General features: G+C 34.0%; 1 protein-coding gene across 9 annotated transcripts in view; it reads left to right on the top strand.

Annotated features, from left to right (window-relative positions):
* Positions 1 to 13,501, top strand: part of LOC144971117 (uncharacterized) — a 65,964-nt gene that overhangs the window by 17,877 nt on the left and 34,586 nt on the right. For all 9 annotated transcript variants that reach the window (XM_078911528.1, XM_078911524.1, XM_078911530.1 and 6 more), the window contains one exon: positions 7,980 to 8,025. In XM_078911528.1, coding sequence (XP_078767654.1) covers positions 7,980 to 8,025 — 46 coding nt within the window. The remainder of the gene's footprint in view (positions 1 to 7,979; positions 8,026 to 13,501) is intronic.

Here is a 13,501-nt window from a genome sequence, read left to right as displayed (position 1 = left end):
GATTTTCTTCATATTCATATGAGTCAACGTGTGATAGAATTACCCTTACTTTAAGAAAGGTTGGCAAGTTACTCGTATAACAATCTGTAAAAAATATTTTTAAAATAATTTTTAGATTTGCCAGTAATTTTGTGCTCGTAAATTTAACATTGACTTTACGGAACAATGTTAACCCCGAACCCCATTTAAAATAAGAAGAGATAGTATTCTGATAATGTAGAAAACTAATAAATGTCTCAAATCCGAAACTGAAAAAAAAAAAAAAGAAAATAAAAGTTTAGAGCACCGATTTCTCAACGTGAACTTAGTTGAAATTGATGCCTGACCATTAGAGTGTTTAAAAATTTTTTTATTTATTTGTATTTATTTTTTTAAATTTATTTATTTATAATAATTGACGAATTCACTCAGTAGTACATTGGCTGCAGGTTGTTGGTTTTTTGTTTGTTTTTTATTTTATTTATTTTTTTTTTTTTTCTTTTTTGTTTTTTTAAGATATAGAGAAACCACAGGCTGCTATCGTAAGTTTACATCTTTGACTTAGGGCATTAGCCCGTCAACAGGAACATTCCTGTTTCAGACTTGTGATCCTCCTTTCTTGTATTGACGCTATGAGGTGCAATAAACCACACAATTCTGACGTAAAGGATTATTATAAACCCAATTAATAATGAAACATTCGGATTCGAAATAAAATGATAATCGAGATGAAAACTGCAATATCTATCTATCTGACTATTTTTCTGCCTGTCTCTGTTGTGTCTATTTATATATATCTTCGTATTTGAACGTGTGTTTGTGGGGGGGGGGGGGGGACTGAATGTGACGCATTTGACATCATCATCATCATCATCTCTCTCTCTCTCTCTCTCTCTCTCTCTCTCTCTCTTTCTTTCTTTCTTTCTTTCTTTCTCTCTCTCTCTCTTTCTTTCTCTCTCTCTCTCTCTCTCTCTCTCTCTCTCTCTCTCTCATTTCTGTCGTGTGTTTTTTTCCCTCTAGCAGGCCACCTCGTTTGCCAGTTCAATAAATGTTGTGATGAAATGAGAATTGCGGTCCATGGTTAGTTGAGAGATGGTTTGACCCCAAGACGTTGGCTATTCTTTAAAAAAAAGTTTTTTTCTGGAGCTCTCACATTCGTTTTTCGAAAATAAAAAAAAGTTCTCTGATAGAGAGTATAAGCCTCGAAGATTCTATAAATGGAGTAGTACATTCCGGGTTTAGAGAGAGAGAGAGAGAGCAGAAGTCACATAGTTAAGGACCAACCTGAAAGTAGTCGGTCGTAGTCTTAAGGACCTGGATTGCCTTGTTCCTCGTCGTAGTTCTTATCGTCCTTGCTCTTAATGCTGTTGTTGCTGCCTGTTGCCTTGATTTTGTTTATACGGTCAAGTGTTTCCTCACCCTCGTCGCCAAAACAAAAGCTTTGATTATGTACGTTGGTTTGATCTCGTTAAGTCATAGGGCGTTCCAGGCGTAATTTGTAACAGTCGGGGTGGTGCCGGTAGTAAGTTGTGATTTTAGGCCCGATTATCCAAGAATGCTATAATACTAATAATACACACACACACACACAAACACACACACACACACACACAGAGAGAGAGAGAGAGAGAGAGAGAGAGAGAGAGAGAGAGAGATTATGACTTATCCTTTACTACTCTATTATTTAATATATTATCAATATCTTAACGGTGTTTGCGGCTCGTAGGCGAGGCAGTGGCGTAGTGGTTTCACATTTTATGTACTTACATATTATGAAATGATATAGGATTTTTTTTAAACTGTATCTACCAATAATACGAATGATTATGAGAACAATTTTGATTTAAGAATAGTCATGTGTAATAATGATAATAACACCACAGCAACAACCACCACCACTACCACCACCACTACCACCACCATCACCACCACCGCCACTACTACCACCACTACTACTACTACTACTACTACTACTACTACTACTACTACTACTACTACTACTACTACTACTACTACTACTATTATTACTACTACTACTACTACTAATACTACTACTACTACTACTACTACTACTACTACTACTACTACTACTACTACTAATACAACAAGTACTGTTGCTACTCTTCTTCTTCTACTACTACTACTACTTCTACTACTACCACCACTACTACTACTACTACTATTACTACTACTACTATCATTGCTAATATTGATTTTATGACAGTAATGATAAAGAAAATGATGATGATGATGATGTTGATAATAATAATAATAATAATAATAATAATAATAATAATAATAATTTTTTAAAAATAAATAATAATAAAACGTAAAACAACATTATAAACATTTTTGTACACACAGCCATTTATACAAGCACGCACACACACACACACACACACACACACACACACATACCTCCACAACGACACAAACATGCAGCAAAACGTACATATGCATACAGAGACGAAAAATAGCTGTTAACTTGAATTATTGAATAAAAATCATATCAGGACATTTAACAATAATGGCTGATGAAGGGAGATTATATTATGTCATGAAAATTCTGATGTAACAAATTTATGTATATCTTACAAAAAATAGAATGTTTTATTTAATCTAGTGAGCTTCTCATAAGATGAGATTTTCTTTTCTTTTTAAAACATGACTGGGAATCCACATCCCCGCTCCTAACACTGAATGATAAAGAATAAAATACAGCGGGATCAGCATGAATAAATGCAGCTTAGGTCTTAGATCCTTTTTTAGGAACGCATAATCGTGATTGAGAGTTGGATCTTAAAGAGCGTGAGGGAGTGTAAACATTTATCAAATTTGATTTATAGGCAGGAGGGGGTTTCATTAAGATGATTATAGCACACTACAGTAATTTTATACTTTATCCTAAATCTAACAGGGAGCCAATGTAATGTTCAAAACAAAGGTGTGACATGATCACTTTTTTCCTTTTCAAAACTAATTTTGCCACTTGATGTTGAATGCGCTGCAGTTTGCTGAGAACATTATTTGGAATAGAATACGTGAGCATGTTACAGTAATAAGGTCTAGAAAACATCAAAGAAGAAATGAAAGTTTGAATAGCTTTTTGATGAGCATGTTACAGTAATAAGGTCTAGAAAACACCAAAGAAGAAATGAAAGTTTGAATAACTTTTTGATCTAAAAAATTAGCCAATTGTGAAATTCTTATGAGCTGGACGTATAAAGTCTACATAAACTATCGATATGGCAATGCATGGAAAGGATAGAGTTAAAGTAAACACCCAGATTTTTAGCTCTGTCAGTAAAATGGACTTTTTAGTTTTCAATTGTAATAACATTTGGATACTCTTTTTTTTGTTGTTGATGAAACAAAAGAACTTCCGTTTTTTCTTCGTTCATTTTGAGCCTATTTACCAATATAGTACCATATAAATACTACTACTACTAATGATAGAGTGATAATTAGAATGATGATGATTTTGATGATGTTGATGATAATAATAATGATAGTCACAATAATAATAATTATTATTATAATAATAATGATAATAATAATAATAATAATAATAATAATAATAATAATAATAATCAATAATAATAATAATAATAATAATAATAATAATAATAATAATAATAATAATAATAATGATATTATTATTATTATTATTATTATTATTAATAATAATAATAATAATAATAATAATAATAATAATAATAATAACAATGATGATAATAAGTCACCATTGCTGTTCCATCCCTTTGTTACACGCTTCACCTCAATCTCTGAGATTTTGCAACCTTCTTTAAAAATACTTTATCGAGTTAAAGATTGTAATTTGCTTTGAGAATAATATTGCGGGGCATTGTCATTGTCGTCGTGTTAGTTTATGAACTGTTTTGAGCTTTATGCAATTCACAATATCAAACAAACTATGCATGCCATTCAATACAATGCCATTCGTTATAAAAGTATGAGGATACATAAATATGCCAAAGCAATGCTCCAATCGTTACAAACAGAAAAAACAATTTCGTTAAACATGCAATTCTCAAATCACGGTATAAATATTTACGAAGAGGAAATTGGAACCCTTTGTATAGTTTTGCTTGGGCAATTAAAAGCACAGTTCCGTTAATCGAAGTTGAAGCCGTCGGGAAGAATACGGTATCGTGTTGATTTACAGGTGGTTGAAACTTATTCTCAAGGCATAATTTCGTTTACACATATCCAGACATCCGCTCTGAGTTAAGGTTGATGTTATTTCTATGAATATTTATAAATAGATCTCGGAGCCACGTAAGGTTTTTTTTTCTTAATTAACTGCACAAAATTTGGCTTAGAAAAATTATGATATTTTGTTGTTTTCAGGATTTAGTAAAAGTAGAACTTTTGAAATGTTACAGTTTTAAAAAGTAACGAAGTTTTTAAGCAATTCGTTATGTTGTTAGAAGGTAGTAAACGCATATATGGGATTCACCACGATGGAATCGAAGATCCGGTTAAGTAAGCTAAGTCAGATTATTATGATGAGCCAATACTATTAAAACTACAAAACAATATCTGTAATATTAATATACCCCTAAAAAGTGTTAGTTTAGCCATGAAGACAGAATGGATCATCATGAAAATATCACCATATCTACATTTCCATGACATCCGATACAGCTTTTTAATGATATTGAATCGGCAGGGTGTTGTATCCAAATATACAGGGTGTCAGTCAAGACTCAACCAGTTTATGTTTCCCATTAACAAAAAAAAAGTATGAGTTTGTTCCAAAATGTTGAATTTGTGACGTTCGCCACTAAAATACTCCAATAATAGGTTATTTGCAAAAACTAAATAAAAAGATTCCCTTTCATCAGTTTTCCTGGGTTAAGTAACGAGAAACAAACCAAAACCTGACGATCTAGCATTAATATTATAGTCCCTTTAGCTTTTTAAATTGACTATGAAAGTGTGGAGAAAGTTGATACTCTGTCCACACTTTTTTTTTAACCTTTGAGAAGCTATTTCTGCTTTTTATTGTAGCTAAATCGCCTGTTCTTGGTTTATTTTACATTATTCAACTGATGGAAACTGATAAAAACGATTATTTTCCTTAGTTTTTTTCCGAATAGCTTATTGGCGTATTTTAGTGGCGAAGGGACAAACACGACCTTTTTGGCACAGCCTCACATATACACACACACTCTCTCTCTCTCTCTCTCTCTCTCTCTCTCTCTCTCTCTCTCTTTCTTTCTTTCTTTCTCTCTCTCTCTATCTCTCTTTCTCTCTCTCTCTCTCTCTCTCTCTCTCTCTCGATCGATCGATCTATCTATCTAACCATATAATAATAATAATAATAATAATAATAATAATAATAATAATAATAATAATAATAATATTAATAATAATACATGTAATAATAATAATAATAATAATTATATAATATAATATAATAATAATAATAATAATAATAATATAATAATAATAATAATAATAATAATAATAATATAGCACTTGTATAGCGCATAACCATGACTAGGTATATTATAGCCATAGCTCAAATGAAATAACAATCAATGCTTATGTAACAATACAATATTTTCTAAGATCAGACTTAAAGTAATTATTATTTATTTCAAAATAAGTTACCACACCCCAACCAACCCCCTCCCCTATATGCATTCCACACGACAAATGGAAATTCCTTTCTCTATTGACAACTTGGCAACAATGTTCTCTCGCCACTCTCCCATTGGAAATATCATTATTATAACGACTATTGATATTCGATTGGAAGTATAATTGTAACGATTATTGATATTATCATTTCAACCGTCGTGGCATTGTTGTTACTCTGTTTCCATTAGTAGCAATCATAGCATAGCTAAGCAATGATCCTCCTTATTAGAATTTAAGTGCTATCCAAATAGTAATAACATTGAATATCGATGAGGAAGCAAAAAAAAAAAAAAAATGATGTATAATATTACGGGGAAATCCTATCGATTTTGAGAGCGACCTCCTCTCCCCCCAACACCTGTTCGACCTCCACTAATTTCAATATTGGGTGGCTATTACACGTTGACGACAACAGGAACAGTCACGATAATGATTGTGGAGATGGTAATGATGATGATGATTATGGTGATGACGATGATGATGATGGTGTTGATGATGATAAAATGAAGGAAATGAGTGCAGGATGGAAGGGGAGGGGGGGGGGGCGTTAATCGGCTAATAGGATGAGTGAGAAGATGGGTGAAGAGAATGATGAATTTGATAAACTTATAGTTTTTGGACGTTCAAAAATCGGTTGTTAAAGAACTAGACTCATACCTAAGCAGATTGATTTCAAACGCTAGTTGAGTCAGATACTCTCTGTATTTACACCACTGATTGAATAGACGAGTCTGCTAAATCTGGCGGAAAGTATTTTACGATTACACATGTTCTATCCAAAGTGCTGCGAACATTAATTGTTTCTGTCCCTTTAAAACTAGAGATGAATTCAGGCTGTATCGGCCGTGTGGCTCGAATGTGACACCTTTCTCACTGATGTAATCGTTTGTGTTGTTTGTTTGTGCATGTGTGTGTGTGCGTGTGTGTGTGTTTGTGCGTGTGTTTGTGTGTTTGTAATGTATACAGTGTACTTACTTATGTAGTCATTTCGCTTCTCCACAAGCATAGCCTATTAACGACACACCTCCATCGGACACGATTCTTGGCTGCCCCCACCCTGTATTTCCATGTTATCCCCTTCTCCTTCAGTTCAGCCTCTATGTTCCGCATCCAACTGTTACTTGGCCTTCGTCCCTCCCATTCCCTCTGAGGGTTCTATAGGAGTTCCTGAAGTGTGATGCTGGATGCTGGCTCCCTACTGCTCTGCCCAATCCAGCTCCACTTCCTCTGATCTGCTGTTCGACCATCAAGTTGTCCCGCAAGTTGTCACAGTTCTTCATTTTGTTATCTTCTATGGCTATCTTATGTTGTTGATCCGCCTCAGACAAGAGTTCAGAATTGTTTGTATCATATTGAACAATAGATTTTGATGCTCTCCACGTTTCCGATCCATAAAGGAGAACAGACTCACTTTTGATGCCCAATAAATGTTCTTCTGCAAGACGGAGGCTGCCCGAACTTCGCCAATCCTAGATGCTACATCTCGCGCTGTACCCCCCTCCCTTTTTGTTCAGCACACTCCCCAAGTAGGCAAATGACTCCTGTACTTGATGTTTGGCGATTTGTGTTTGACTTAATCAAATCTGACTTCCTGTGATTGATTGATGTGCTTGCTGAGATTGTAACTAAGAGGGTTGTTTTGTCCTCCATCTCCAAGAGAGAGAGAGAGAGAGAGAGAGAGAGAGAGAGAGAGAGAGAGAGAGAGAGAGAGAGAGAGAGAGATTATAACTTTTTTCTCACACGTACATCCGTTCTCATTTACAATGGTGATTGAAGAAATGTTGCCACTAAGAGATTCGCCTTATTTTCGCCATGCTACTATTGTTCAAAGCTCGATAAAAGAATATGGGGTTGAATTTAAGTTACAGCCTATTAACAAAGACCTGATGTGGCCATTTCGGGTCTCCCCTCAACAAAACGCGACGAATGAGACATTAAGCTAAAGACGAATTCGTCTGAATCATCAGAGCTGTGTTTCTACATTTAATTGAAGCTTCTATTTCATTTTACTATTGTTATTTATTTCTTCGAGCTTCAAGCAGCAACATTTGCTTTATCAACAGACAAATCCAAAATGTTAAAAGGCCACTCCAAATTGTATTTGAAATACTTGAAAAGAAGAGGCTTGTTTTTTATAGTAGAGTTTGGAGGACTTTGTTGGTTTTGTCATTGGTCCTCTCTTTCTTATTTATTTTTTAAAAAGCTATTGATGAGCGGTTTTCAAGAAAAAATCTTCATGATTTAAGAATTTATTAATTGACTTTCAATTCTTTTTTGTTGAACTTAATTTACAACAATGACATTAATTATTAATTCTTTTCGTTTTCTAGGAAAATGGAGAAATGGTCGCCATCAAGAAGTTTAAAGACAGCGAAGGTAAGAGTCTTAGACAACAATTTGTTTCGTAATTTCATTTGTAATTTGACACAATCTATCTCTCTCTCTCTCTCTCTCTCTCTCTCTCTCTCTCTCTCTCTCTCTCTCTCTCTCTCTCCTTCTTTCTCTCAATCTTTTTTTCTTTCTTTTCTCTTTCCCTTCCCCTCACTCTCTCATTTGCTCTCTCACAATCTCTCCCTGTATGCTTGTTTCCATCAACCTATTGCGTGGGCTAAATGAATGTTATTCTTGATGGTTATCTTCACCCTGGCAAGGTTTATACTTCAGGATTCTGTCAAATCTCATAGCTTTACATAGGGAGAATTTCTATGTTCTGGCCCTGCAAGGTAAAGAATTGAGATTAGTAGCTTGTAGTAAACAGTAAATCATAATATTGACTGTAAAGAAGGCACCGTCTCATTGCATGCTTTCCGGACTTAAAGGTTTCTTCTAAGTCTAGAGTCTTCGGTATAACTTAACACCGGGGTGGGGTCTTTTGATTTCCCATGTTGGGCAGGAGGTTACTTGCTGTGTTTTCTATCCCCTGTTATCTGTTTTCTGAGTTGCGCTCTGTCTTTTTCTTGGAATGGGATTAATTGGTTTTGTCCTGGCCCTTGCCGGAGTCCTTGGCCGAAAGGGAAACAGCCAAATTTATGGTGTTAGTTTTGGGAGATGATATATTTTTTCCTTGTAAATCATCTCTCTATCATAAAATGATAGTTATATATATATATATATATATATATATATATATATATATATATATATATATATATATATATATATCTTGTAAACATTTGAGTGTATTCCTCACAGCGGGACATGTGCTGATGGCTGGATGAGACTTTTAGGTGATCTCAAACTAAGTACACTGATAGTGTGCTCTTGGAATCTACATCTGATCCCTAATTGAACCATTTTCCCTTTGTCTTACTCTTTGTTGGTGGTTTGATTGTAATTCAATTTTTTTTTTCATTATCTCATTTTCTTCCTTTTTACTGACCTAAATGTGTCGTTAAACACTTAATAACAAAAACAAATAGTTCAACAGTGTTTTTGTCTTTATCTTTATTATTTAAATGGCAAATGATACGCACCAATATTTCTTTTATTCGTTTTAATCGCCTTTTGTTCTCGCCCCTTTTTTCCCCCATTTGCCTCCCTCGTATTATTAATAAAAAGAGAAAACCGCAACAATTCTTTGACTCTCGTGTGAACAAGAACAGGCTTCAGATAGGACAAAGCCGCCTTCCAAGAAGGACTAGGGCATGGTAATGTCTCTTTTAGATACTTGGTCAAGCCATGAACGTAAAAGAAAGGACCTTCAACAAAGTGGGCATTGTCTTCTTTTCCTTTGTTAAAATACGTTGACTTCCGCCATGCGCAGGGCCATTTTCATTTTATTTGGACATTGGGTCTAAATCTCAAGTGTTTTCCTTAGATACCTCTTGATTCTCTATAAAATACTCTCGGAAGTCTTTGCGATTTTTGCAATCATAAGAGCTACTTCCGCTATGACACACTAATAACAGCTGATCGACCCACGGGAAATTCCTCTTCGTTGACCATCTAGTCATCCATATCTATGGGTCAAGCCAATCTTAATCTTATCTTTGGTCTTGAAGTCTTCACAATACGTCAACACACACACACACACACACACACACACACACACACTCACACACAAATCGTATAAACCCATGCACCGCGTGAACATGCTGACCTGCCGCAAGGCACAGGAGAAAAACTTACGGAGGGCACACATTGGTATCTACTCGATTTGACATAATATAAATAAAATCAAATTAATCGATTTTACGGCTCATGTGTGGGTTTATTCAAATTAACTTTTTGTAACTATGAATTATGCCGTAATATGAATTACCCATTACATTTAATGTTGATAGTGTTAGTCGAAGAAAAAACGAAAGAATTCGGGACGATTACTTTTCTTTATATTATTGTCTTTATCCGAACTGTAAATTCTTATTGAAAAATGAACCCATCAGTGCACAATTTTCAGCTCCAACCATTTGTGTATTCTCTTGCACTCATATTTTATCTCGTTGGCTAAAAACAGGCGATAGTTTTGTTTTTTTTCTGTACAAAATGTTCATCAAAAGTTTTTTATAATCGCTTTTTGTCCCCCCCCCCCCCCCCCCCCCCCCCTCGGACAGTCTTATATTTGCATAAACAAAACACTATACTTTAGGCCTGAATCGTTTAGGCTAATTGCATCATTGTTGCATTGACGATACTTTATTGTTTTCCTATCCAGGTATTGTATTTTAAATGAGATATCAGGCAGACATTTCATGTGGGATTGAAACACTCATAAATAAATGAACACAGGCTTTATCGAGAGTGATAGCGTGAACGGATATAAGCGCGTTTTGTTAGAGATAATTGAATGAGATTGAAATGTATTTTCATATTTATTTTTCTTTAATTAAAATTTGTGGCATTTTTTTTCGTTTTCCTTTGAACATAAGGCTTTTATTCCCTTTATTATGTGTTATACCAAATTATATTATATTATATTATATTATATTATATTATATTATATTATATTATATTATATTATATTATATTATATTATATTATATTATATTATATTATATTGTATTATATTATATTATTTACTTCTTATATATATATATATAAAAGCGGGGGAAAACTATACACACATATTATCATCACATTCATTTGCATCAGTTAAGCAAACTAAAAAATGCATTATTTTTTTTTTGCGATAGAGCAACAAATAATTTAGAGTACGAGCAAAACGGGAGCCTTAAATTCGTGCGGCTATGTGGTCTAGTGGTATGACGCTTTCGGATCAGAAGGTCCTGGGTTCGAGCCTCGCTCGGCACATAGTTGAGTCCTTTGAGTAGGCTCTTTACTCACATTCTCTCACTGTACTCAGGTGTAAAATGAGTACCTGGCCGTTAACAACGTTGTCTCTGTCCGAAAAAAAATGTAATATCGCCTAACAGGCGTTATGTCCCGTCCTACATGTTAAATGTTGCTGTTGGCCAGGGACCCCTTGTAAAGCGCTTTGAAGACGTTTAATGGATATTGCGCTCTATAAAAGCTCAATTTTTAATTTTTTTTAAAAGCTCAATTTTAATTTCTGATTTCTTTAGAACAAAAAAGCAATTAGTATTGCAGACACATACTTAATATACGTGCGGCTTTGTGGTATGGCGGTGTGAGTGTGAAAGTCGGCTTGTGATCGACGGGTCGAGGGCTAAGGATCGAGTCCGCTGAGGGCAGCGTAAAGTTTTGTTCCTGGAAAATGCTCTTTATTCATATTTTATTTCCAAAATAGGTATGAAGTGAGTAGGTACCTGGCCAGTAACAGCGTTATTTCTATCGAAAAAATAAATAGATGTAGTACTCATAGAAGCTGAATACCTTGACTCACATGTTAAGTGTTGCTGTCCACTTGTAACCCTCTTTAAGCACTTTGAGCACACTTTATAGATATTGCTCTTTATAAAAGATCATGCTGGTTTAATTGTTGTCGGGTTGAAATGCGCAAAATAAAAGCTCATGTTTTTATAATCGCTATCAGTTTGAAGTACGAATGTTGGAGCAAAACTGAGATGTCAATTGATTTTAATAAGAATTTAAAAAAATAAGAAACTTACCCCCCCCCCCCACTCCCTGAAAAAAAGATAACAATGCAATGTAATCACAGTATTACATCAAAGAAATCATGGTCATGCAATACCACTCGAAAAGCGACTGATTTTATATGCAATTATTTTTTGTTGTTTTTTCATTACTTTGCCTTATCTCCTTTGAAGCAGACGATCAATCTTGCCTTGTTTTGTGTCGCAACCCCGATGTGGAAATTGAATTACCCCCCCCCCCCCCCCCCCTATATATTATTGTTTGAAGCCAATTAAAGCATATTTTATTGTTTTCCCCTTCAAATTGAGCGATGATATGAGCCTCTGTTTTTTGTTTTTTTTTTTTTTGTTTTGCGTGTTTTATGTTTTGATTTGACAACTACGCCGTTGCTAAGCAACCTGATGAGGACAAGTTTATGAAAAAGTTGTTTGTTTTTTTAAGATTAGATTTTTATTTTTTGGTATTCATTGTCTTGATTTCTATTCTGCCATTGTTTTTAAAAACACAGTATGTGCAATGTTAATCAAATAACACATACTGTGTTCTTTAATAAAACGGCATTATTTAGAAGTGCGTGTTAAGCTATATCGAGATTGAATATTCTGTTTAAACCGTTAACCCGACTTACCAGAAATAAAACTTGATTTTAAATTCATAACAGCATAATATAACCATTACAGTCCGTCATATTTTCTTAACCATATTAGATTAATTGAGGAAGAAAATTAGTTATTTATAATGTATAAAATGTATATATTTTTACATACAGAAGAATGTATTAGGTATGTGTAGGACAGAGCTGCCAACTTGAAATTAAAAAAAAATGTATAGTTTCCAAGGGAAAAGAAAAAAGAAAAATTCACTTTCAATAGCTTTAGAAATAAATAATTTGCTCTCAGCATAGTCCAAATTTGCTCCAAAGTCCAATACAGCTCATAAGAATCTTGACTTTCCTTCTCAACAAAATTGATTGAGTCAAAGAGACATATGCAGCTCTGTAGCTGGAGCCATTTCTACGAATTTTTCGTAGTACAAGACAGGTCTGGTCTAGGCAAATGTCCACAATAATAAAAAAGAAAATAAATATCGAAATTGATACATATTTATAAAAGAACAGCGTATAAGGACCCTGAGACGAGGACAATTATTCTTAGAGACGGCAACACGGTATGCCTCACTGCCTATCAATCAGACATTCAAATATAGATATATCACAATTAAACCAGGGTGGCTAAAAAAAAAAAAAAGAAAAGAAAAGAATTGAATGGCATAGAGCTCCATTTTAATTCGATTCAGCGAATCAGTTGTAGCAATCCACGCGTCTCCAATCAATGCCGAATCGACCAAGTGTTCTATGAAATAATGGAATGAACAATCATCGTATTGGGATTGGTTTGTGTGATTAGTTTGGGGGTTGTTGTTGTTGTTGTTGTTGTTGTTGTTGTTGTTGTTGTTGTTGTTGTTGTTGCTGCTGTTGTTGTCCGTTATTTTATTTTATTTCATTTTTCGTCTTCTCTTTTTATTTATTTTTCACCACGAGATTTTAATGAGGAAGATAAAATAATTCAAATCCCTTGTTTCTTTTTCTTCTTCTTCTTCCTTTTCTTCTTCTTCTTCGTCTTCTTCTTCTTCTTCTTCTTCTTCTTCTTCTTCTTCTTCTTCTTCTTCTTCTTCTTCTTCTTCTTCATCTTCTTAATAATAATAATAATAATAATAATAATAATAATAATAATAATAATAATAATAATGATGATGATGATGATGATGATGATGATGATGATGATGCTGATGCCGATGATGATAATTTATTTGTTTTGTGTATGTGTGTATTTGTATA

This window comes from Berghia stephanieae, chromosome 4, assembly GCF_034508935.2.
Source record: "Berghia stephanieae isolate SIO BIC M18660-M18661 chromosome 4, UCSD_Bste_1.3, whole genome shotgun sequence".
NCBI lineage: Eukaryota > Metazoa > Mollusca > Gastropoda > Nudibranchia > Aeolidiidae > Berghia > Berghia stephanieae.
The sequence above is the reverse complement of the archived record's forward strand: the minus strand, read 5'-3'. Positions and strand labels throughout refer to the sequence as shown.